The 26,217-nt window shown below is 53.3% G+C and overlaps 1 protein-coding gene across 2 annotated transcripts; it reads right to left on the bottom strand.

Annotated features, from left to right (window-relative positions):
- Nucleotides 1-3,158: 3,158 nt before the first annotated feature.
- On the bottom strand, nucleotides 3,159-26,173 carry CASP9 (caspase 9). Of its 2 annotated transcripts, none has more exons than XM_047869578.1 (9): nucleotides 25,944-26,173; nucleotides 22,233-22,626; nucleotides 19,394-19,428; nucleotides 18,038-18,214; nucleotides 17,514-17,603; nucleotides 16,181-16,328; nucleotides 9,469-9,648; nucleotides 8,532-8,641; nucleotides 3,159-6,499 (listed from the first exon to the last, which is right to left on the bottom strand). In XM_047869578.1, the coding sequence occupies exons 1-9, from the start codon at nucleotides 26,073-26,075 to the stop codon at nucleotides 6,410-6,412; spliced, it is 1,356 nt and encodes a 451-aa protein (XP_047725534.1). In that variant the 5' UTR covers nucleotides 26,076-26,173; the 3' UTR covers nucleotides 3,159-6,409. The 2 variants fall into 2 exon arrangements, with proteins under 2 accessions (XP_047725534.1, XP_047725535.1); XM_047869579.1 differs by having other exon boundaries at nucleotides 22,233-22,526; nucleotides 25,944-26,076.
- Nucleotides 26,174-26,217: the final 44 nt, after the last annotated feature.

The following is a 26,217-nucleotide window of genomic DNA, read 5'->3' as shown; positions in this document are numbered from 1 at the left end:
GGAGGCAGGACTGCATGGACCGATAAGAAGGCAGACTTCTGCCTGGGTTCAAAGCCCAGCTCGTCCACCTTCTAGCTGTGTGACCGTGGGCATGTTACTTAGCCTCTCTCCACACTGCAGTTTCCTCATCTGTAAAATGGAGATTATGAAAGCACCTGCATCACAGGGTAAGAGAAGGGAAGGAGATAATCCATGGGAAGCACTTAGACCAACGCCTGGCACACAGTCGCTGCTGTGTTTGTGGTTGGCATTGCCACGAAGATGGAATGAGGGTTACAAGGACCGCGTGGCATCGGGCAAAGAAGGCCCTTTGGATGGCCCAAGGTCAGAGTCCAAAACAGCATTCACGCTGTAACCTCGGGCTTCTGGGGTTCCGCAAAGGTCCCCCAGGTTCTCATGAGATGCTCCACTCCCAACCTCAAAACTTTCCTGTCTCGTGGGACACCTGGGTGTGTGTCTCCTTTTGACATAAAGTCCAACAGTCAGGGGGTGCCTGGGTGGCTCAGTTGGTTAAGATCCGACTTCAGCTCAGGTCATGATCTCACAGTTCACAGGTTCGAGCCCCATGTCAGGCTCTATGCTGACAGCTCAGAGCCTGGAGCCTGCTTCCGATTCTGTGTCTCCCTCTCTCTCTCTCTGTCCCTTCCCCACTCATCCTCTGTCTCTCTCTCGAAAATAAGTAAAAACATTTAAAAAAATTTTTGTTTAATAAAAAAAATTTTTTAAGGCATAAATACTTGCTATGAGGATTAGCATATTATAAAAAGCCTAGGGGTACCTGGGTGGCTCAGTGGGTTAAGCATCCGACTTTGGCTCAGGTCATGATCTCACAATTCATGAGTTCAAACCCCGTGTCGGACTCTGTGCTGACAGCTCAGAGCCTGGAGCCTGTCTCTCTCTCTCTCTCTCTCTCTCTCTGCCCCTCCCTCACTCATGCTCTCTCTCTCAAAAATAAATAAACATTAAAAATTTTTTTCTAAAAAAAAAAAAGCTTAATAAAGTTCGAGTGCAGAATCACAATAGTACTAACACCTTGTCATGTGTGGCGGGTTTTTGTGACAATTAAGTGACAGAAGGCATATGAAGTGCTTAGCTGCATTCCAGGCACAGAGAAGGAATAAATGTTGGCTCTTGGTACTCTGGTGTAGTCTTGAGCTGTGACCACAAAGGCTGGCGTCAGAGAACAGGACGAGCCAGGATTGAACAACATGAAGTCACTGCAAACATGTGAAACGCGGGGCTCTAACGGGCACCCCCTGCCCTCCGTGGCCCCACCGAAGCTCCCAGGTTCCTCCTGACGAACTGTGACCTTCCTCAGCAGGACCCTGCCAGGGGACTAATGGCCAGGGGGAAGTGTGCGCCAAGGTCAGCTTCGGGTCTGCCCTCACCTGCAACTATTCAGCCACAAGCCCTCCGTCTTCACATGGATCTCCAGCTATATCGACTGGATTAATTCGGTGAGAACCAGACACGCCCCGGGCCTCATGGGCCCGGTCCTGCTCACCTGGCCCCACAAGAGCAATGCCCACTCAGGGCCTGAGAATCCACTCTTTTCTCCTGAGAGCTGGGCAGGAGCCCCCTGGGAACCCCTGCTGGGTCCCCCTCCTTGGGACCCCCCAATTTGTGTGAGCGAAAGGCACACGGAGGGTGGCCCTGTCCAGGGAGCTTGAAAACAAAGGATGCTCTTCAGGCATTAAGAGTAGGTTCATTAGGGGCGCCTGGGTGGCTCAGTCAGTTAAGCGTTGGACTTCGGCTCAGGTCATGATCTCACGGTTCATGAGTTCGAGCCCCGCACTGGGCTCTGTGCTGACAGCTCAGAGCCTGGAGTCTGCTTCGGATTCTGTTTCCCTCTCTGCCGCTCGCTCCCTCGCTCGCTCCCCAAAATAAATGAACATTAGAAAAAAAAGAAAGAGTAGGTTCATTAGGGGCACCTGGGTGGCTCAGTGAGTTAAGGGTCTAACTCCTGGTTTCAGCTCGGAGCGTGATCTCACGGGTCATGAGATCGAGCCCCTTGTCGGGCCCTGTGCTGCGGAGACTGCAAGGGAAGGTTCCTTAGGATTAAGTATTTTATCTCATTTTTGCTTTTTGCTGTATGTAGGCCCTACCATCCAATGCTATAAATAGATTTATCTGTAAAGCCCCAAACCCGATCATTTGAGACCTCCACAGCCTTGATGATTGGAAATCAGTCCCTCTAAAGGGTCCCCCCCCCCCCACCTCCTTGTCCTGCAGCTTGCCCTGGACTGAGAGAGTTCAGGATTTCCTCTTTAGACTGGGATAGCCCAGGCAAACAGGACTGAGTGGGTCCCTCTGTTAGTGTGACTGTGTCCTGAGAGCTTCCTCCTGGTGAGCTCAAACCCAGTACCTCATAAGCTTCCACACCAGCTCAATTCCTATTTTTTAAACAATGGCCCACATTTGTTTATAATAAAAACCATAAAAATTATTTAAAAAAAAAAAACACCTGGCCACCTGGCACCACTCTGGGGCGAACCCATGGATACAATCAGCAACAGGTGTAAGCAACCGTAAAAGGGAGACATCACAAGACAGGGACGCTTGGAAGAGGGACCTGGGGGGGCCTGGGGGAGGGAGGAGGAGCTTGAAGGGGTTTGGGGGAGGGAAGAGGGACCTGGGGGGGCCTGGGGGAGGGAGGAGGAGCTTGGAGGGGTTTGGGGGAGGGAAGAGGGACCTGGGGGGGCCTGGGGGAGGAAGGAGGGGCCTTGGGGGCCTGGGGGAGGGAGGAGGGGCTTGAAGGGGTTTGGGGGAGGGAAGAGGGACCTGGGGGGGCCCAGGGAGGGAGAAGGAGCTTGGAGGGGTCTGGGGAGGGAGGAGGGGCCTGGGAGGCCTGGGGGAGGAAGGAGGGGCCTGGGGGCGCCAAGGAGAGGGAGGAGGGGCCTGGGGGGCCTGGGGGGATGGAGGAGGGGCCTGGGGGGCCCCGGGGGGGGGGAGGGAGGAGGAGGCATGGTGTCTAGTGATGGATGCTGGGAGGAAACAGGAGGATTCTATGCTGATCGCGGGTGTTTTTTACCCACCTCCTGGCATTGCCACTGCCTCAACTTTTCTGTAAAATGGACTTGAACCAGACCAGGAGCCAGAACAAGTGGGAGTTGCGTGTGGTTTGCCACAGAGCCCCAAAACAAGAGAAAGCGGGCATGTGATTTCATTATTTTAAATGTAATCTGCAGAGAACTGAGTCAAACCAACAGTCTTGTTTCAAAATCAAGTATGGGGGCGCCTGGGTGGCTCCGTCGGTTGAGCGTCCGACTTCAGCTCAGGTCATGATCTCGCAGTTTGTGGGTTCGAGCCCCGCGTCGGGCCCTGTGCTGACAGCTCGGAGCCTGGAGCCCGCTTCGGATTCTGTGTCTCCCTCTCCCTCTGCCCCTCTCCTGCTCATGCTCTGACTCTCTCTTTCAATAGTAAACATTAAAAATTTAAAATCAAGTATGAAACCACAGCCATGAGCATGTGGTCACGGGAGGAAAACTACGCTGTCAGACGGGCACCGTGAAAATAAGCAGGTGGCTGCCTCCACGTCTCAATACGCGCCGGCCCCTTGTTCATTTCTCCCCCTGCCTCTCTTCGCCATCGGGTGGTCACAGGCACCGGAGATTCCAGAAAAGTTTGCTGGAGAACTGTGTAAAATCAAGAAGCGAGTGCCCATTAATCCAGTTTACTCTTTGCTCCCCTGGGGAAAGGCCACGATTCCGTCTGGGCAGAGGAGAACTGGAGTTGAGGTTCTGAGGAGCCACCAGCATCTCAAAGGAGCCTGGCCCCAGGCTGGCTGGCTGCGAGGTTGCTCAGGGCCTTTGCCCAGCCGGATCCTAGGACCCTTTCCAGCCCCGGCTGCTGTGCGAGTCACCGTGCAGATGGTCCGGGCAGCACCTCGGGGACCCAACTGCCGGGGACAATTGTCCTTTTTGCCCCAGCATTGGCTGTTCCCAGGCGCAGACACAGGCACAACAGAGCAGGCCACGGCCGAAAGCGTGGCCAGATGTCGGAGGGGATCAACGGGGAAGGCCAGCCTCGTGAGGCAGCTGGGCAGAGGCCCTGGGCTTGTGGGACAGCAGCCAGGACAGGCACATATGCTAACGGGCTCCAGGACTGGCAGAGCCCAGCAGCCAGCCGTCCCCGGGTGGAGGCCCCCCCCCCCCAGCAGCTGCAGAAAGGCGGGGGCAGCCTCGCAGCGGTCCCAGCCCCGGGGGGGGGGGGGGAGGGGGGCCGTGCATGTGCGGCTTGGAGCCCCACACTGCACTTGGGGACACCTGCCCACGCAAACCCAGACAGGTGACGAGCCGAAGTCAGGAGGCTGCCAATGAAAAGCGCGAGCAGGGAGGTGGCAGGAGACAGGTGGCCGAGGGCATTCGTCCTTTCAACAAATGTTCGCTGAACGGCGACACGTGCGTCTTCGTATCCACGGTTTTTAGTTTAGAAGGCAATATGTGTACTCCTTGTAAAAATATGAGAAGAATCTGGGAGCGTATCGAGTCAAAAAGCGAAGTCTCCCTCATTTTATTTCTCCGGTTCCACCTTGCAGAGGCGATCATGGTTAACAGCACGGTGGATGGCCTTCTGGACTTTATTTATGTGCATACATCACACGTCCATATGGGTACATTCATAGACCATAGCTTTCTAACCAAAAATAGCATTTTATGCTTCCTACTGCTCTGCAACTGGGTGTTTTTCACTCGGCACTGTGTCACATTTTACGTGTCAGCACGTACATCCGGGCCATTCTTTTGGACAGCTAAATAATATTCCATATTATGAATAGGAGGAGTGACCCTTTCACCCGCTCCCTATTCTCTCTCCCACCGCTGCAGCGAACATCCTGGGACACGCACTCTTGCACACTGGTCGGCGTATCTGTGCTGGAGAGCTGGCCCCAGCAGCGTCACTGGACGGTGGAGCTGGGGCAGTAAAATGTTTCATAGACACTGCTACCCAGCCTCTGAAAACACGCCATGGGGGTGGCCTTGCAAACGGCGCTGGTTGTTAAACGTTTGAGGCTCTCAAGCCCCTTGAGAGACAAGTGAAATCTCAGCACCTGTCCCTCTACACATTCGGCGTATGATTTTCAGGAGTTCACAGGCCCGCTGCTCGGAAGCCCAAACAGAACTCTGGGCTAAGACCCCCCCCACCCCACCCCTTTATAGGAAGTCCCCGCCAGGTCAGTGAAAAGCTGTGATAACATCTTTTCGTCCTGAACACGATTCGGGCGGGCGCCTCGGGCAAGGACCACCTGATTCGCATGAGGGGCGAGTCCAGAGCCTGGAAGCAGGGAGCAGGCAGAGGGCCAAGCGCTGCTTGGCTCTGTCGGGTTAATTGGATTGTTTCCTTGTACCATCCCGCAGGTGACCACAGGTAAGTAACCGCCAGAAGCCCCCGGGACTATTTCACACTTGGAAAGGTCACAGGCGGGGGGTAAATAATAACCAAGAGACAACTGCGTGAATCACATCTTGGTGAGTCTTAGCAAACAATCCTCAAGTCCAAGGCCCTAAAAGCTCCAAATTGGCCAGGGTCAGGATCGCATACAAGACCTCAGGGGTGGGGCCGTATCTACGCTCCCCTTGGCTCAGTGACCAAACTTCCCTGAGGACACGGCTCCCAGACCTGTCATCCTTCCCTGGGATGGGGTGGGGTTCACATGAAGTAAGAGACAGGGAAATGTTCCCAGAAAAGCAAAAATCCCCTTTATAAGGAAAAACAAAGAGTTGGAGCAAAATAAGGGGGAAAAAGTGTCCATATGCCCCTAAGATTTTTTTAATACTAGAATATAAGAAAAATTGATCATTTTTAAAACCTCATTGAGGATTTGCAGACTCCAGCTTTTCAGACTAGTAGCCCCAGACTTGCTGATCTAAGAGAGATTGTTTGTAACCAAAGTTTCTTGTAGATCAGTGGTTCTCAAGGGGTGTCCCACCAGGGGACATGTGGCAATGTCTGGAGACATTTTGGGTTGTCACGACGCAGGGGGAGGTGCTCCTGGCACCTAGAGGGTAGAGGCCAGGGATGTTGCTAAATGTCCCACCATGCACGGGACGCGCCCCCCCCCCCAACATCTGGCCCCAAATGTCGATCAGACTGAGGTTAAAGAGCCTTACTCTACAGAAAACACAGGGGTCATAGGCCACAGCCACTAGCCGGAGAACAGGCCACTGGTAAGAGTCCTGGGTGTCCTTGATTTTCTTCTGCTCTGCTTCCTGTGTCGCCAGTCATCCGTCTCCAATTTGGAAGCTGCTAAGAGCCTGTCTGCCCCTGGTGGGGAAAGAGCAGACCCACTACAGGCCACAAACCCCTTCGAAGAGTGACAGCTGTCGTTGTAGCAAAGACCAGACGTCCACTGCCGCTGGGCCTGGAGCAGGAAGGTTTTGGGGTAAAGGGTGCAGGGGCCCTGGCCTCATTACATTTTAAAGTAAAGTTTTTTCCGGAGGAAATTGAAACAACCAGGAATCTGCTTGTAAATCCCTTTCTGCGAAACAGCATTAGCGACCTGTGAAAACAGGAGCACAGGGGAGTCCGTGAGCTCTCTCGATGGGAGGAAGGGTTCCAGAGAAGGAGAAAGGGGGACGTCCACCGAACCAGCCCTGTAACAGCTCTGGCTTGTCCTCCGTGTTTAGGAGTCTGTTTCTGTTTGTTCGTTTGTTTTGTTTTTTTAGATTCCACACATGAGTGAAAGCATACGGTATTTGTCTTTCTCTGTCTGACTCATCTCACTTTGCATAATACTCTCTGGCTGCGTCCATGTTGTCGCAAATGGCAAGATCCCATTCTTGCTTACAGCCGACTGATATTCCACCGTACGTAGACATCACATCCCCTTTATCCATACATCTATCAGTGAACACTTAGGTTGCTTCTGTATCTTGGCTGTTGTAAATAATGCTGCAGGGGACAGGGGTGGGGGATGGGCGAAATAGGTGAAGGGGAGGAAGGGGAATAAACTGCCCGTGACGAAATACGTCAGGGCGATGAAAAGTGCAGCATAGGGAGGGAATAGAGTCTAGACTATCGTAATAACTTTGTATGGCGACAGATGGCGACTAGACTTATGGTAGTGAGCATAGCACAAGGCACAGAATTGTCAAATCACTACCCGAAACTAATGTAACGTGACTACATATGTCAACTACACTTCGATAAATACATACATACAAAAATATATAAATAAAACCCTAAAACCTACTTTAAAAACCAGCTCTAGGGGCTCCTGGGTGGCTCAGTCGGTTGAGCGTCCAATTTTGGCTCATGATCTCACGGTTCCTGAGTTCCAGCCCCGCGTCGGGCTGTCTTCCGTCAGTGCAGAACCTGCTTCAGCTCCTCTGTCCCCCCCCTCTCTCTGCTCTGCCCCTCCCCTGCTTGCACTCTCTCTCCTGTTCTCTCTCTCAAAAATAAATAAACATTTTCAAAAAACAAAAACAAACAGCTCTACCTGCAGCCTCCTTGAGCTGGGAGGGAGAGTGTTTAACAGAGAAAAGCATCTCCACTATGAGTTTACAAAACTCAAAATGAGAAATGAGAAAATTCAAAACTTCACAAGGCTCAAATCAAATTGAAAGGTTTCCTTAAAGAAAAGTTGAGAGAAGAGATGAGGCCCAGGAGTCAAGTGCACTGCTTGGTCCTGATGGACTCCCACCCCCAACCGGCAAGGCCCCCCTGCTGCTCCCAAGGTCACCTGCCCAGAGTCATGGCGCCCCCTGGAGTTGTACCAGGTGGTGACCCTGTACTTGCTTTTTCTTTCTCCGCTGCTCTGCTCAGCAAACCACAGAGCCAGAGCCTCCCCAGGAGGAAGGCGGGGTCCCAGACCTTCTAGATCCTTCTCATGACATAGAACACCTGAGCAAGCAGGAGAGGCCCATGTGTGCTCTGAGCGGGATTTCACTGAGTGAGTCTGGGGCCCTATCAGACCACCCTTCCCGCTCTCCCCCGGGGGACCCCCAAGACAAGGGGATATACTTGAGGGTCAAGACTAAAAGACAAAGGGGCGCCTGGGTGGCTCAGTCGGTTAAGCGTCTGACTTCGGCTCAGGTCGTGATCTTGGAGTTTGTGAGTTTGAGCCCCGCGTCGGGCTCTGTGCTGACAGCTCGGAGCCTGGAGCCTGCTTCGGATTCTGGGTCCCCCTCTCTCCCTGCCCCTCCCCCACTCATGCTCTGTCTCTCTCACTCTCAAAAATGAAAATATGTTTAAAGAAATGTAAAAGACGAGAAGACTACACAGTGGGGCATGCCTCACGACCCGCCCTCAGGAACGCCACTCAGCTCCGGCCACTGAGCTGCCTTGGCACGGAGGGCTGCCCCTGCCAGCGGGGGTCCCAGTATCAGCCTGGGACCTCAGAGGAGCCAGGGAAGGCAGCCCTCCGAGTAATGGGCAAGTGTCACTGTCACGGTTACAGTAACGGCAACACCAGCCCTCACAGCAAGCCAACCTCCGGTTTGGGCCTGGGGCCCTGCCAGCCCCACCTGAGGAGGACACGCTGCCCCTCCCAGAAGCCTCCCCTCTCTCTCCCAGAGGACGGCAACGCTCACCCTGAGCAGGAGGGTCTGCAGGTCCTCAGAGCGAGCCCACTGCTCGAAAACACCATCCAAGGTCTCCACGTACCAGGAGCCGCTCTTGGTGTCCCTCCAGGAAACAAAACCTTCAGAAGCAGAGAGGCGGAACTTTATCGGAGAGCCGCTAAGAGCCCCCCACACCCCGGCTGGGGCCACCTGTGGACTTGGACCCATTCACACATCCACACATCTCTGCGCCCCGTCCTGTTCACGACCTTCTTGCGTGGTCATGAGGCCACCACTGCCTTGGGACTTTGGTTCTGGTTCCCGCCTTCCCATGGGGCGCCTGGGTGGCGCAGTCGGTTGGGCGTCCGACTTCAGCCAGGTCACGATCTCGCGGTCCGTGAGTTTGGGCCCCGCGTCAGGCTCTGGGCTGATGGCTCAGAGCCTGGAGCCTGTTTCTGATTCTGTGTCTCCCTCTCTCTCTGCCCCTCCCCCGTTCATGCTCTGTCTCTCTGTGTCCCAAAAATAAATAAACGTTGGTTCCCGCCTTCCCAGCAAGGGAACCGAGGCTCCGAGAAGTCAAGTGACTCACCCAAGGGCTAAGAAAGGAAGGACACTAATGCCCATCACGCCTGCTACGTGCCAGGCACTGTGCTCGGGGATGCGCTAGCCACCTTGCTAATCCCCGCGACGACCCCTGACGTACGAATGCTCTTCCCATTTTAAAGATGAGAATACTGAGGCGGGGCCAGGACACGGGTGAGGCAAGTGAGGCACAGAAACCCAAGAGCACAGGCCTCCTTGAATTCTGCATCCTAGCTGAGGCTCAGAGAGGCGAAGTGACTTGCTCGGGGTCCCGCAGATGGCAAGACTCAGGGCCAAGTCACCCCCAGGTCGCTCCTTAACAACACCGCTGCTTCTAGGGCTGACAGGGGGACCCGCCGGCTGGGAGGACACCTGATGTGCTCACCTGGGAAGGTGGAGTAGGACACAAAGATGTCACTGGGTGTGGGCAAACTAGACACGGCGTCCGGCTGGTCAAAGGTGCCTGGGCCTTCCTGGAACGGGACAGCGTCTGACTCGGAGTCACTGCCAGGGGTCCTGTCTTCAGGGGACGTGGAGGCCACCTCAACCCCATGGTCTTTCCGCTCTGCAGGAGGCAAAAACGGACAGCACTCGTCACTGAAACACCGACCAGAGCCCCTGCTCCTTGCTTCTTGGCGACACCCGGCCCGCCCCAGCCCGAGACTGCCTGATTCCCTCCGGAGCCAGGGTTCCAGCGCTGAGCGAGAAACAGAAACCGAAGCTTTACTTTTTATTGTGACAAAAGTTTTGCACACCCATTAGGTAGAAATTGGGACGGGGGTGCAGAGATTTCTTTTCTAAAGCTGTGAAAACAAGGGGCGCCTGGGTGGCTCGGTCAGTTGTGTCCGACTGCGGCTCAGGTCATGATCTCACGGTTTGTGGGTTCGAGCCCCGTGTCGGGCTCTGCGCTGACAGCTCGGAGCCTGGAGCCCGCTTCAGATTGTGTCTCCCTCTTTCTGCCCCTCTCCCGCTCACTCCCTGACTCTCTGTCTCTCAAAAATAAGTAACTACTAAAAACAAAAGCTGTAAAAGCAACTTATGAGGTACACACCCAAGAGAACTAAAAACAGAAGTTCAAACAAATCCTGGCACAGCGAAGTTCACAGCAGCATCATTCACAACAGGCAACAGGTGGGGACGCCCCAAGTGTCCGCTGACAGATGAACGGATACACAGAAGGTGGCACAGACAGCCAGTGGAATTTCACCCAGGCTTAAAGAGGGATAAAGTGCTGATACCTAGGGCCGTGTGGGTAGACACGAAAAACACGTGGAGCGAAAGAACCAGATGCGAGAAGCCACGTATCTGGCTCCGTTCATGTGAAAGACCCAGAAAGGGCAAATCCATGGAGAAGAAAGCAGGTGAGCGGTTGCCCGGGATTGAGAGGAGGCAGGAAGGGGGAGTGAGCCCTGAGGGGTATGAGGTTTCAGTCTGGGGCGATGAGAAAGTTCTGGAACCAGGGAATGGTGATGGTTGCACACTTGTGAACGTACTCCCAGCCGCTGAATTGTATGCACTTGAAAATGGCTACAGTGGTCAACCTCACGTCATGAAAAAAACAATTCACTTTATTCAGCCTTGAAAGGGGGGGTGCCTGAGCCCCCGGAAGGGCTCCAGAAACCCTTCCCTAAGGAACCCTCTGGGCCACCCTCTGGGCCACTCTGCCCTCTGCTTTTACAGAGGCTCCTTTTAGCTGCTTTCTGTCTGGAGTAGCACACTGCACCCTGCAGTGAGGTCTCCCTCTGGGGAGCTTGTCCCCGGAGAACCTCCTGCCATGTTGCCATCCCGATGGCTCTGTGATGGGAGCTGTGTGTGGCCCGAGTCCTGCCCTGACCCCTGGTTTCCAGGTCTGCTGCTGGGGGGGGGGGGGGGGGGGGGGGGAATTAGGATTTTAAAATGGAAAAGACAGAAAATACGGCTCAGGAAATCATCCAGGATCTTGCAAGCCTGACACAGCTACCCCCATTTCTGCCTCTTAACCTTTGGGTTGTGGCCCATGGGCACACTGTCCCGGGAGCATTTCTCCACATCTCCACAGTCCCCATCACAGCTAGTTCAAATGGCTTTATAATGGTCTGTTTCAGTGATACGCCCTCACTAATCCATTTCCTTAATGTTGGCTATTTAGATGATATCCAGTTTTTGGCTCACGTGGCCACAGGTGTCTTTACATAGAGGATTTTTATTATTATTATTATTTTAACGTTTATTTTTGAGACAGAGAGAGAGAGAAGAGTGCAAGCAGGGGAGGGGCAGAGAGAGGGAGACACAGCATCTGAAGCAGGCTCCAGGCTCTGAGCTGTCAGCACAGAGCCCGATGCGGGACTCGAACCCACGGACCGCGAGATCATGACCTGAACCAAAGTTGGATGCTTAACCAACTGAGCCACCCAGGCACCCTGTTTTACATGGAGCGTTTTGACTTCGCTTGAATTATTTCCTTAGGGAATTACTGGGTCAGAAGGTATAAACATGGCCAAAATCTCATGACCTATGATTTGATGCCTTCTTTGGTTCCCTAAAAGAAGATAGCTTAGCAGGCACAAATGATAAGAGTAGAATAAAATAGAGAAGAAGTGAAACTTCAAGGGCAGAAGAAGAGTACATTCGGGATCTAGAAACGCATGTTGTAAGGTCCCGCGTGCTTGCTAGAGGCGGCCCGTGCGTTTGGCTTTGTGCTTTCCAGCAGCCGAGGCAAGATTGCATAAGGTCGAATTGCTCACAACATCCACCTTACTTGGCATTCGAAGACAGAAGCCAAGAATGGCAATTTTTCTCCGCTCGGTTGTCTGAAAGGGAGGGAACACTGTCGTATGACGGACTGTTCCCTCAACTCTATCCCTGTCCACCCCCAAAAAGGAAAGAGACGAGTTCGATGTCAGTTTTTTAAACCTAAGTCTCATGGGGCGCCTGGGTGGCGCAGTCGGTTAAGCGTCCAACTTCAGCCAGGTCACGATCTCGCGGTCCGTGAGTTCGAGCCCCGCGTCAGGCTCTGGGCTGATGGCTCGGAGCCTGGAGCCTGTTTCCGATTCTGTGTCTCCCTCTCTCTCTGCCCCTCCCCCGTTCATGCTCTGTCTCTCTCTGTCCCAAAAATAAATAAACGTTGAAAAAAAAAATTTTTTTTAAACCTAAGTCTCAATGTAAATTGAGGGCATAGATGTTTCTGTTTGGGCATTCAGCTCCCCAGAAAGCAGGACCCCGTCTTCTTCTTTTGTGTCTTCTTTGGTTTCTGTGTGGGTGCTCTGTACCCCAGGGGTAGTCTGTGTGTGTGTGTGTGTGTGTGTGTGTGTATCTACTATGTGTGTCACAAACCATGATTTTATTTTTTTAATTTTTAAAAAACGTTTATTTATTTTTGAGAGAGAGAGAAAGAGGCAGAGAGAAAGGGAGACAGAGAATCCCAAGCACGGGGTTCGAACTCATGAACCGCGAGATCATGACCTGAGCCAAAATCGAGAGTCGGACGCGTAACCAACTAAGCCACCCAGGCGCCCCACAAACCGTGATTTTAAAGAAGGCTTTGTAGGGGCACCCGGCTGGCTCAGTCGGCTCCCTCGGCAGGGGGCAGAGACAGGGCAGGATGGTTCTGGCAAACCCATAATGATAGCCCCAACATCTATGGGCCTCTCACTCCATACACCTGACTCGGGAACTTGGTAATCTCTTTTTGTTCTCACAGCTAACCTTCAGGGGCTGGGATTCTGCCCGGGTGTCTGGAAATGACTTGCAGTGGAACAGGGGCAGGGACGGGAGATGTGGATGGCAGGAAAGTTTGGGGCACTGCTGTGGGGGAAGCCACAGGAATGGCTTAAGCAGGCAGAGGTGGGCAGAGGGACGACCTGGGGAAGCCGGAGAAGACACGGTGGGATCCGAAAGGGGAATCTGGGAGAGACAGGAATCTCCATTCCCGCGTCCTCCTCATGCGACAGACAAACCTGATGCGAAAGCCTCGCCCCCGGGGCTATCTGTCTTACACACGGTTTGTTCTCAGACAGACTCGCAAATTCAAACCCCTCCATAAGGCAGACTGACTTCCCCAGAAAAATGAACACACAGCAGGATTTATCAGCATCTAAAACCCACAACCACCACGGCAGCACGCTGTTCCTCCTTCTGCCTTCTCAGAGTGATTTCTAGAAGTCTAAAGAGGGGTTGCCCCAAAATGAACAGCTCGGGCTAACAGAGGCCGCTCAGCTTCGGCCAAGCGCATCACGCTAGATGCCGAATCGCGCTATCTACTCACTGACATTCCACACCCGCGCTACTCACTTGGAGGCAGGGATCTCTGCTCCAGGGTACGCACCCCTACCTCTTACCGGTGGGGGGCACGACACGTCAAAGGATTTGAAAACTGTTTTAAGTTGTAACGACAGTGGATTTTACCAAAGCGACACAAGAGTCACCGAAACCCAGGGCAGACGCTCAGATGGTCGTAAACAAGAGGCCACCCTGCAGGACACGGGTGCAGACTGCAGACCCGGCAGCACTTCTGTTCTCAGCACCGTGCCGCCCCCGTGTGGCCACAGCGTTACACACAAGGTCAATAGCGGGCCGGGGGGCTGAGCAGGGCCCAGAATTCCAAAGGCAGGATCGTGATCACTGCATTGCAGCTTTGAAATCTTGCTCCTCCCACTAAGGTGGGTGTTTTGTGGTGGAGGGAGTCTACATTATTTAAAATTTTGCTTATGTGATTTTGATATGGTTCTGTTTCAAATCGAATAATTAGGATGCACATAAGATGCAACCATCCTGTGAGCTTAGTGGCAGGTCTGGGGGGACCAGAGGGGCCTGGCCTTGGCCTCGAAGAGCTGACCAGGGGATGAGGCCATCTCAATACAAGGAGAAAGCGCTGTGACAAGGGAAGGACAGGGGCTGCGTGAGCACAAAGACTAACCCTGACTCTGTGCAAGGGAGGGGGTGTATAGGGAAGACTTCCCGGACACAGAGACAATAAGCTGTAACTAGAAGAATGGATGATTAAGAGTAGGCCAGGAGGGGTGCCTGGCCAGCTCAGTTGGTGGAGCACAGGCCTCTTGATCTCAGGGTTGTGAGTTCGAGCCCCACGTTGGGCACAGAGATTATTTAAAAGTAAAATCCTTAAAAAAAAAAAAAAAAAAAAAAAAAGAAGGCACCTGGGTGACTCATAAGCGTCCGACTTCGGCTCAGGTCACGATCTCTCAGTTCGTGAGTTCGAGCCCGGCCTCGGGCTCTGAGCTGACAGCTTGGAGCCTGGAGCCGGCTTCGGATGCTGTGTCTCCCTCTCTCCCTGCCCCACCCCAACTCACGCTCTGTCTCTCTCAAAAATAAACAAACATTAAAAAAAAATTTTTTTTTTTTTTAAAGAGTAGGCCAGGAGGGCAGGCAGAGGGATGGCACAGGGAGGGCTGAGGAGCAAGCCAGAGCCTGGGAGGGCTGAACGGCGCTGGGGCGGGACACGGCGTGCCGGGCTGGGGGATGCAAAGTGGCCCGGGCCAGATCCCCGCAGACCTGGGCCTGCTGAGGAGTCCAGCAGGGCCTGCTGAGGATCCTCTGGGCCTGCTGAGGAGTCCAGAGAGTGACACAGGAAAGACCCTCCGTGCTGCCGACGCCCTTTGTCCACAGTTCCCTTGCCTGTTTCATCTTTTATTCTATTCACACAGGAAAGGACCACTAGGTTCAGACTAACAACATCACTGGGCGACACATTCTGGGTCATAAAACAATGATGAGCTAGGATTTCTACAACTCCGAGAGCGGCAGCCTTTCCACCTTCCCATTACCGGAACTCTCAGGTAACCGTGCTGGGCTCAGGGGGCTCTTAGGTGACACGGGGTGCTCTGGGGTTAGGGGAGGGGGAGAGTCCAGGTTTGCAGTGATGCAAATGAGCCAGGCACTACGTTCAGTGCTGCACATGCACCAACTCGTGCGCTAAATATTTCACGGGGACGCTAGGACGTGGGTCCTGTTGTTATCCCTACTTGCCAAGACTTCTAGAGATTAGCTGGCCTGTGTTTGTGCAGGAACGAAGTAGCCACCAAGATCGAACCTGGGGTTCTCAGTCACCCATGGCCCAGTTACGGGCATGGGTCACGACAGTGACTTGATACAGTTCCAGTCACATTATAAATTCCAGGGGACAGAGACCCTGTGTAGCTTGTATCTCAAACACCTAACACACAGCCTGGTGTATACAGCAGATACTCAGTAAACACATATCAGATGAATCATGTGACCAGAGCCTGCTCACCTAGACGAGCCACATCCCCCCACATCACCCCTGCCAACGTGGAACAGTATGGGACAGATGGACGCGTTCAGAAGATTATGCTACAGGTACAGGTCGCTGGTGCGAATGGCACCCCCTTTGGGCCGGCTGGATAGCTCCGTGGTACAACAACGCAGAGGGGGCTGGGGGACAAGGAACTGGCATGCCTTTCAGACATCCTTGCCCTTGAAGAGCCCTGGGCCAAGGGAACGCCTGGGACAGGATGCCCAGGGTCCCCCACCTCTGCCATCATGTCCCACCATTCAGGACACACAATGTTCTCTCTTCCTTCCTTTTTTTTTTTTTTTTTTTACTTTATAAGGAAACCAGGTAATGGTGACGTCGGACTTAGGTTTAAAGTCGGGGCATATAGCAAAATCGCAAAGGATCCAAACGATCCTTAAAAATTACTGACATCTCCAGTACTTGGGCCTTTGGCAATTCTAATAATTAGTTTAGCTCCGGCCTCCCTTCCTCTGGGCCAGTGGAAAGAGGGTCTAGCTGAGGGAGGTCGGGAGAATGATGAGGAAAATGAAAGGGTTTTTTTTTTTCCTCTGTCCCCTGCTTTGTTACTACTGAGTCTCTGGAGTTGAAGCTGCCAGAGCCGAATGAGCCCCTGAGGCTACTGCACGGTGACACGGTAGAGGCTCTAACCTCTACAGGCTGGACACAGCTGGGGCCTACTCTAACCGGAGGGAGATACTGCAGTGTGGACAAAGGGACCATGTCTGGGACCCTCTGACTGCCTGGACACACCCCCTTGGGCATCAGGAGGGGCTGGACGGAGGAGGAGGCAGGGGGGCGGCTCCTTCCCCACTAGAGTCGCCTGCAGGGAGACTGAAGACCTGCTTACCCCCACCACAGGCCTGGATAAAGAAGAGCTTGGGCTTCCCTCCCAAGCTGGGGCAGCTGGATCCATTGAAGATGTTCACAATCTTCTCGATGGACACAGGACAGCCATCTGTGCCATAAACAGCCCCTGGGAACTGGCGGTGGCTGGCCTAGAAGACCAAGAATCCTGGTTACAAAACCAAGAGGTTGGAGGAGGAATCCAACCACTGTCCAGAGGCTTTATGGGGGTCAAGCATTTAGAAGGCCCCAGCCAGGGGCACAAGGCTGATTTAGACAGAGGTTCGTTCTGGAAGGGCCCTGGTCAGCATCTATTCCAAGGGTCTCAGACTCCCATGGCTAAAACAGCCTAATGGGAGAGCGCCAGCCAGCTTCTTCTAGATCAGTGGTTCTCAAAGTGTAGTCCCTGGACCAGAGGCATCAGCATCACTTGGGAACTTGTAAGACCTGCTGATTCCTGGGCTCCCCCCTAGATCTAAATCAGGAACCCTGGTGGTGGGGACCAGCAATGTGGTCTTTCAGGAGCTTCTGATGCAGGTAAGCATTGAGAACTACTGCTCTAGGCCAGTTCTTCTCAAACTTTATGTGGACGGGACCTTGTCAAAGCACAGGCTCTCTGTGAAAAGGTCTGTGGCAAGGCCTGAGAGTCTGAATTTCTCATGATTTCCTGGTGAGGCCTATGCTGCCGGTCCAGGGGTCACACCACGAATGAAAAGGGGCAGTCCCTGCCCAGCTGTAGGCCAGAGTTTTGCTCTGTGAGGATGTGGCCTAGTAAGGCCCGACCACTGTGGTTTTTCAAGAGAAGCTGGAAATCCTGATTTTTGTGCGACAGTTGCCAGTTTGGAAAACACTGTGAAACCCCCACAGGGGACGACAGGCCTCCCGCTTGGAGCTTCTCACCTGTGCCAATGCTCAGCTGTAAAGATGAGGAAGTTGAGGCCCAGGAAGCAGGAGGTGCCGGGCCACGACGATGACCCAGCACATTAGTGGCCAAGCCCAGAGGGGTCCCAGTGTCCTGACACCCAGCCCATAGCAAAGGGCCTGGGACAATGCAAGACGGAGGCAGGAGCTGCGAGCCCCTGTGTGCAGTGCCCGACTCTGAACAAAATCCAGGCTAGGAGCTCTGTGAGCAGAATTTGTCTCCTCCCTGCCTCTCCCAGATGGCTTCTCCCAGGAGGGGCATCCATTTCCTCAGAGGGCCGGATGGCTCCCAGGAAAACAACAGGAGATAGACAGGGCCCCACGGCTCTGCCCACAAAGCCCAGGGTGTCTTGGACACAGGAAGGGACGGGGCTCCTTCATGGCCTCTCAGCGCAGCGTCTCCGGGCAGCTCGTACCTGACAGCCATGAGAGAGGATGACCACCACGCAGCAGTCCAGAGCACCATGGTCCCGCTGAGCCAGCTCCACCAATACCTGGACCATTTGCTACAAGACAAGGTCACAGATGAGCCAGGCCATTGACGGATCAGGTCCCCATCCTGGGCCCTCCCGGGCAGAGCACTTTCCCTGCTCCCAGGGCCAATACTGCAGTAAGGACAGTCCTAACAGCCACAGTAGCCACCGTTCTTGGGGACAAGGTGCCGTGCTTGGGTGCTGTTCACGATGCCCCTAGGAGGTGAGTACCGTGCCTGCTGTCTAGACAGGGAGACTAAAACTCCGGAGTCACGCGGCAGGGAGCGGGAGTCCGCAACCCAGGTCTCTCTGAGCATGCAGCCCGAACCGGTACCCACTGAGCCGTGCTGCCTCTCCCGGGGCTACAGTCCTAAGGGGGGGTGTCGGGGAGTCGCTTGCTTTCGGGTCTCTCCCAGGACCCTTGTCCCAGCCCACCCCCCATCCCTGACCACAGGCAGTGACCGGACCTTGGCCGTCTGGTCATGCTTCACGTCCACCACGAAATGCAGCAAGGAGAAACGTCGCTGCAACTTCTCACAGTCGATATTGGAGCCGGTACGGGTCTGGAGCCTCGACTCGAGGCAGAAGTTCATGTTGTTGATGATGAGGCAGTGGCCACAGGGGTCTGCGTTCAGGACGTACGCCTGCCCAAGGACAGGGACCCACGTCAACCGGGGTCTCGCTGCACTCCCCAGGAGCGAAGGCGAGCCCCAGGTTTGCGCTCATGCGGTTGACGGTCTGGAGACGTGGGACAGAAAGTGGGGTCTGCCCTCTCTCTGACCGAAGAGCAGCAGGCCTACACCCGGCATTCCAGGGCAAAAGCAAACGGACGGCAAACCAGATGGGCGTGAGCACGAACGGTACGACACGCAAACAGCCAGCTTGGGAGAGGAGACCAGTTCCCATGGCAGCACTCAACCCCCAGAGCCGTTTGCCCCCAAAAGACCAGACAGATTGTCCCGTCCGAGGAGCACCTGAGAACCATGGGGGGGGGCGGGGGTAGCGCTCTGTCGGCAGGCTTGTGCCCAGATCCACCCTCAGAGTATGGATGCCATTTCCCGGCCAGACTCCCCTTCTCCCTTGGAATCCTCCCTCATCGCAGCCTGTCCTTTTTGTCACAGTACTTAAGATTTAGATTTAGGGGGCGCCTGGGTGGCTCGGTCGGTTAAGCATCCGACTTCAGCTCAGGTCATGATCTCACGGTCCGTGGGTTCGAGCCCCGCGTCGGGCTCTGTGCTGACAGCTCAGAGCCTGGAGCCTGTTTCCGATTCTGTGTCTCCCTCTCTCTCTGTGACCCTCCCCCGTTCATGCTCTGTCTCTCTCTGTCTCAAAAATAAATAAACAAAAAAACAAAACAAAACAAAGATTTAGATTTAGACTTAGGCTTAGACTCAGACTCAGACTCAAATTTAGATTTAGATATTTCTCTGTGCAAGTAGCCTCTGCTAGGCTGATGGCTCCACAAGGGCTAGAAACACAAGGGGTCCGCTCCCAGGTATCCCGGCATGGAGCCCAGGACTGGCACGCAGGGGTCAAACCAACAAATGCTGTCAACAAGAGGGAGTGACTCAGTCCCACGGCCAGTGGTGAGGCCCGCCTCACGTGAGGTCTGACCCCCTGACTCCACAGAGGAGCAAAGAGCAGGTAGGGTTGGACGGCCTGCTCCGGGAAGAGCTGTGCCAGGGCCAGGGAGCTACGGGGGGGCCTGGGGCCCTCTCTCCAGCTGGGGCTCCTGACCCACCGGCAGAGGGAAGGGCCTGGGAAGTGCAGAGCAGACGAGCCCAAGGCCAACAGAGCTGGCCCCAAATCACATAAAGACTCACCAAATCAGCATCTCGCTTCGAAACTTCCTGAGCACCTGGAGAGAGAGAAAAGGAGAGAAAACGTGAATGCCTGGCCCAGCAGGAGCAGGGCAAGGGACTTTGAAAACAGAAGGGCAAGAACTCGGGAAGCCTCCGGCACTGCTGGTGGGAGCCTAGGGGCACAGCCACCTTGCAGAACTGCTTAGAAATTTCCAATGACGTTAAACGCACACCTACCCTCTGACCAGCAATTCCATTTCCGGGTATATGCCCGAGAGAAAGGAGCACAATGGGGCATTAAAAAGAGCCAGCCGTGGAGGATCACTGAAGCCTTATTCTTCATGCCCAGAATTAGAAACAACCCAAAATGTTCATCAACAAGTCGACAGACAAGCAATTTATGATAAAAGCCATGCAAGGCAACACTCCACACACTGAAAAGAAAGCAGGCGCTGACACGTGCATCGCCATGGACAGCCACGAAACATTCGGCCAGGGACAAGAAGCCAGAAGAGCGTATGTGGTGTGATTCCATCTATACGAAATTCTAAACCAGAAAGGCAAGAGGGAAGCTCCAGGAGAGTGGACACTTCCTGTCTGTGGAATCCATGGAGCCCAGCACCCAGAAAGTCCTCGGGAAAGATTGGCAGAATGACTAAACGAGTAACGGTGGCAGTGTTTCCTTCAGTGTCAAAGGAGTTTTCATTTCAATTAGCAAGAAGTCCAATGACCCCCAGCCTCTATGGTAGTTAGGACTTCTTTTCTTTCTTAAACAAAGAGAACTGGGTGGTTATCGCAGAGCTGCAATGCTGAGTTGAGTTGCACTGGAATCTATTCTCATGATCCAACAATAGGGTGCCGTTCGTTGCTCACAGAGCGCCTGGACCCCTTACGGGGAACTATCCTCTTATGAGTTTAAAAGCCAGGCCAGAATGGGGCGCCTGGGTGGCGCAGTCGGTTAAGCGTCCGACTTCGGCCAGGTCACCATCTCACGGTCCGTGAGTTCGAGCCCCGCGTCGGGCTCTGGCCTGATGGCTCAGAGCCTGGAGCCTGTTTCCGATTCTGTGTCTCCCTCTCTCTGCCCCTCCCCCTCCCCCGTTCATGCTCTGTCTCTCTCTGTCCCAAAAATAAATAAACGTTGAAAAAAAAAATTAAAAAAAAAAAAAAGCCATGCCAGAAGACCATGCACATCCCATTTTTAATTAGAAATGGTTTTAGGATTGAGGAGGGCACCTTTTGGGATGAGCACTGGGTGTTGTATGGAAACCAATTTGACAATAAATTCATATATTGAAAAAAAAAATCCTTTACCTGGAAAAAATAAATAAATAAATGAATATGTATGTAAAAAAAAAAAAAAAAAAGGAAATTGTTTTAGGGGAACCTGGGTGGCTCAGTCAGTTAAGCGTCCGACTCTCGGTTTCAGCTCGGGTCATGATCTCACAGTTTGTGAGCTCAAGCCTCACGTCAGGCTCTGTGCTGACAGTGCAGAGCCTGCTTGGGATCCTCTCTCTCTCCCTTTCTCTCTGCCCCTTCCCTGCACGCACTCTCTCTCTCAAAATAAACTTCAGTTAAATAACCAAACAAAAAGGAAATGGTTTTATCTTCCTGAAGAATGCTACAGTTCACAGCCTTAAATCTGAAACCATTGCTCATTTCCAAAATCTCACTGCACCCCCAAAAATGTAACTATCATCCACGACTGAAAAATTCATTCATTCCCCAAATCAGTAGTATCCATCCACAAAGTGAGAGAGGGACATCAACAAAATGGCAGAATAAGAGTTTTCTACTGCCTTCCCCAACAAAGAACACCAATTTTGACATCATCCATAATTGAGACCACCTTTGTCAAACTCTGGGAATCCAGCAGAGAAGTTCCAAAACACTGCTGGTGCAAAAAAAAATCCGAGATCGGACGCACTGAAGAGGTTAGTCAGCAAGTACTGGAGGAGTTGACTCCTCCTTCAAATGCAAAGCCAACACATGACTTCCAGAAACATGAGAAATCAAGGAAATAGGACCCCACCAAAGGAGAACAGTAATTTCCCAGTAACTGACCCCAAAGAAATAGTAATCTGCAATGTGCCTGACAATTCAAAATCACTGTTTCAAGGAAGTTCAGTAAGCTACAAGAGTACACAGAAAGCCAATGTAACAAAATCGGGAAAACAATACATGACCAAAACAAGAAGTTTAAAAGATAGAAACCACACAAAAAGAACCAAATAGAAATACGGGAGCTGAAGGATGCACTGAATGAATTGAAAGGAATGCAACAGACAGCATCAACATCAGATTCGATTACGCACAAGAAAGAATCTGTGAAGTAGAAGACAACTCATTTGAAATTACCCACTCAGAGAGCAAAGAGAAAAGAACAAAAAAGAGTGAAGAAAGCCTACACGAATGATGGGTTATCATGAAAAGAAACAATCTATGCTTTATTGTAGTCCCAGAAGAAGGAAGAGAGGGAGAAAGGGGTAGCAGGCTTATTTAAAAAAATAATGGCTGAGGGGCTCCTGGGTGGCCCAGTTGGTTAAGGTTAAGCGTCCGACTTCAGCTCAGGTCATGATCTCACAGTTCATGAGTTCAAGCCCCACATCGGTCTCTGCGCTGACAGCTCAGAGCCTGGAGCCTGCTTTGGATTCTGTGTCTCCCTCTCTCTCTCTGCCCCTCCTCCACTCACACTCCGTCTCTCTCTCTTCCTCAAAAGCAAATAAACATCAAAAACCATTTTTTTTAATTAAAAAAAAAAACTAATGGCTGAGAACTTCCCACACCTGGGGAGAGATCTGGATATACAAGTTCAGTAACCTCATAGTTCCAACTGCATACCGACCGTGGTCTTGGTACTCACAGATATCACTGAATGGTCCAGAACCAATGTCCACTGGCCTAGGCACCTCTGGTCTGAGAACCTCTGGCCGGAGCTTGGCTGGCCACAGCTCCTCGGGCCCCAACACCACTGGAGTGAGGTTTTCCGGAGTCGGCTTTAAAGGATACTGCCTCCTTCTGAGCTCCTCTGGTTTGAGGCCCATTGGTCCAACCACCACAGGCATGAGGTCCAGGGGTCTGATGGCCTGTGGATTCTGCTTTTCTGCTTGCCGACCCATTCTCAGCAATGAAGCCAGCGCATCCTGGCCTGTGTCCTCTAAGCAGGAGATGAACAAAGGAAGGGCCTGACTCCCTCGGGTCTCTAGATCTATGACAAGCTGCCTGACCTGATCGCTCCGAGACCCTGAGCCCGCATGCTGTTTGGAAAAAAAGACACAGCACTATTAGCCACACGATTTCCTGGGACTCTCACCATGTCCCCCCCCCCCCCCCCGCCCCCAACACTTCCCATCTGGTATAAGTCTGACCAGTCAGGCAGGAGGGCAAAAACTGAGCCTGCAGTTACACGGAGTGTTTGCCACCGGCCAGCCTTTGCTTATCTATTCATTCAGCATTTTGGAGGCATCTCCCATGAGCCCAGCGCTGTGCTAAGTGATGAAAATACAGCAGCGAACATTCTCAGTCCTCAAGAAGCAGACATCTGGGCGCGGAATGCAAACAGACAAATCAACAGTGGGACACCAAGGAGAAAAGTGCCAGCAGGAGGGTCCAGGGCCATCCAACTTAGCCTTGGGAAGCCAGGGAGTCCTCCAGGAGGGGATGTCTTCACGGAGACCCCAGGGAACTTTAGGAAGTGAATCGCGAATTCAGAGAAATGAAACGTAAGCTGGAGTGGGAAACAGCAGCGAGGGGGAGGCCTCTGTGCGGTGTGCCGAAACAGCTGGGAGAAGCCGCTGAGGACCTTTACGAGTGACAGAGTCAGAGCTGCCTCTGAGAAAAATCATCCTGGAGGCAGGGTAGACGGTGGAAGGGGGTGAGCTACGGCCAGGTCGGGTGGTGGCAAAGTCAGTGCAGCAGGAATGGAGAGAAATAAGTGGACAGACCAGAAAAATACGGAAGGAGAGGGGCGCCTGGGTGGCTCAGTCGGTTGAGCGTCCGACTTCAGCTCAGGTCGTGATCTCACAGTTCGTGGGTTCGAGCCCCGCGTCGGGCTCTGTGCTGACAGCTCGGCGCCCGGAGCCTGCTTCCGATTCTGTGTCTCCCTCTCTCTCTGCCCCTCCCCGACTCATGCTCGTGTTCCCACAAGCTCTCTCTCAAAAATAAATATTAAAAAAAAAGGGGGGGGGTGCCTGGGTGGCTCAACTGGTTAAGCATCCAACTTCAGCTCAGGTCATGATCTCCCAGTTCATGGGTTCGAGCCCCGCGTCGGGCTCTGTGCTGACAGCTCAGAGCCCGGAGCCTGCTTCCGATTCTGTGTCTCCCTCGCTCTCTGCCCCTCCCCCATTCTCTCTCTCTCTCAGAAATAAATACACGTTAAAAAAACTTTTTTTAATAAGGAAGGAGAATGCACGGGGTTTGGGCATCAATTGGGTGGACTGTGACGATGCAGAAAAGGTCGACGTTTACGGGTGTCGGGATGGTGGGGCTGGTCACCAACACAGGGAAAAGGAGGAAGAAGCTATTTATCAGCTCGCTGTCCTTTGAGACCCACTCTGGCCAAGTTCCTCACAGGGGTAAGACATCACCCTCTCCTCAAATATCCTACAGCACTGTCCAAGGGAACTTCCTGTGATGATAGAAATGTCCTTCATCTGCTCTGTCCAAACACATGAGTCCCATGTGGCTCCTGAGTACTTGGGTCCTACAGCTGGGGAACTGAATTTGCTATTGTTTTTAATGTTATTTAGTATTTATTTTTGAGAGAGAGAGAGACAGAATGTGAGTGGGGGAGGGGCAGAGAGAGAGAGAGGGCGACATAGAATCTGAAGCAGGCTCCAAGTTGTCAGCACAGAGCCCGAAGCGGGGCTCGAACTCACGAACTGCGAGCTCATGACCTGAGCCGGAGATGGATGCCTAACTGACTTAGCCACCCAGGTGCCCTGTAAGTGTTCTATTTTATTTAACATTAATTACTTCAGACTTACACTTAAATAGCCTCGTGTGGCTAATGGCTGCTAAGTTGAACGCCACAGATCTGTAATGTCACTGCAAAGATGATCCTCACTAACAAAACAGCTACATGCCTTTCAGCATTTCCGGAACACTCACAGTAAGACAGACCCCGTGTTAAATGCATCATTTCATCTAGTCCCCCCCTCAGTAACCTTATGGGGTTAAATTACAATTCTCCTCACTTTACAGATGAGGGAAACTGAGTCTCAGCAAGGCATTGCGACTTACTAATATGTACCAAAGCCAGGATGAGGACCCAGATCCATGCGGCTCAGCCAAACCAGGGGTGGCAAATGGCAGCCTCTCGTTCATGTGACAGTACTTCGAAAACCTGAATCTGTTGCTAACATCTAGAATCAGGGAATTTGACATCAAAATCAGGACTTTCAACTTCTTTTTACATAACGTGAGAGATCTGGAAACACGGAGCCAGCATTCTGGAATGGCCAGACTGAGCTGGAGCTGGGGGGCCACCCACCGCGGTGCCCATCTATTGGGCCTCTGTGGGCATCTGAATTTGCAACCCCTGTGAATGTATCTGAAGGCAAGGAAATGGTCTCAAACCATTTCCACTCTTCAGTTCAGGTCACACAGCAGATTCTCATGAGACTTCTTCTAATACTAATATTCACTGCTAATTTTTCGTACGACACTTATCCTATTAAAGACTTCCTCACTAGGTCAGGCCAAGCTCCTGGATGATGCAGAAAATGGACAGTCTGCAAGCAGCCCACAGGGCACTGGCCAGAGGCCCCCAGAAAGCTGCACACACCCACTGCCCCTCCTGGTAGGAAATACCTCCTGGAACCTCCTTACCTCACAGGCCTGTGGCGAGGGTCAAATAACACAAAGACATGAAACTTCTTTTAAAGAGAACCTCACATGTTCACTTTATTATTTTCTTCATTACCTGCATCAGCATCCCCCCCAGCCCCCCCCCCCCCCCCCCCCGCCTATCTCTAAAACCCCTTAGGAAACATAAACTCAGCACAGGAGGGGCTGGCCAAAGAGGACAGGACACAGCCAGCTAAGCCCTCACTCTGGGCCTGACGCAATTCTGTTCCACACCCACTACCTCATGTAGCTCTCACAATACTACTGTTGTCCCATTTCACAGCCCAGAAAACTGAGGCTAACAGTGGATCAATGACTTAGCCAGGGACACAGAACCAGGCAGTGTGACACCCCAGCTGGACGCCCTGAACCTTCATGCCAGCAGGTAAAACACAAGCCTCCATCCCGGCCAGAAGCACAGGGCCCCAGCAGCCAACGGTGCACGCTGGTGGTGCTGGGCGTGGAATCGCTCTAGCAAGCCCTGGAAGAGGTGTTCGGTATTGCACGGTTCGGCTGGGCGATCTAGTGCGCTCAACGCCGTGAGGGAAAAGGGGGTTCCCACATGACGATTCCCCAAAGGGGATGGGTACCGGGGGCACAGGCGGGGAGGGGAAGGCGGGAGCTCGGCCTTTAAGACATGCTGTGCCTTCAGCAACCCTCTCGGCGCGGCCTCGCTGACCCCAGCCGGGACGTGAAGTCTGCGGGCGGCGCTGGAAGCGGGGCGCACCTGGATGTCCTCGATCATCGCGGGCGTGAAGAGCTGGCGGGTCAGCAGAGCGTCCCAGAGCGAAGCCACCTGCAGCTCGCCGACCAGCCGCACCCGGCACCGCCGCAGGAGCTGCCGGTCAGCCTCGTCCATGGCGGCCCGACGGCTGGGACCCGGGCGGCCTCGGTCCGCTTCCGGGCCTCGGCCGCGGCGCCCCGCCCGCCGCCCAGGACCCGCCCCGGCACCGGCCGCCGCGACGCGCTCCGCCCCTGCATCGCCCCTCGCCCCCCGGGCC

Source organism: Prionailurus viverrinus, chromosome C1, assembly GCF_022837055.1.
Source record: "Prionailurus viverrinus isolate Anna chromosome C1, UM_Priviv_1.0, whole genome shotgun sequence".
NCBI classification, from domain to species: domain Eukaryota; kingdom Metazoa; phylum Chordata; class Mammalia; order Carnivora; family Felidae; genus Prionailurus; species Prionailurus viverrinus.
Note: the sequence above shows the minus strand (reverse complement) of the source record. Positions and strands in the feature narration are given on the sequence as shown.

Excerpts from the sequence above, each read along its gene's own strand:
- CASP9 (XM_047869578.1), bottom strand. The coding sequence starts at position 26,075 with ATGGACGAGGCTGACCGGCAGCTCCTGCGGCGGTGCCGGGTGCGGCTG. Across the intron at positions 16,329-17,513 it reads TCCTCTCTCATGGCTGTCAG|GCCAGCCACCGCCAGTTCCC; the intron begins GTACGAGCTGCC and ends TTGGTCTTCTAG. Across the intron at positions 9,649-16,180 it reads TATCCAGGCCTGTGGTGGGG|AGCGGAAAGACCATGGGGTT; the intron begins GTAAGCAGGTCT and ends TGCCTCCTGCAG.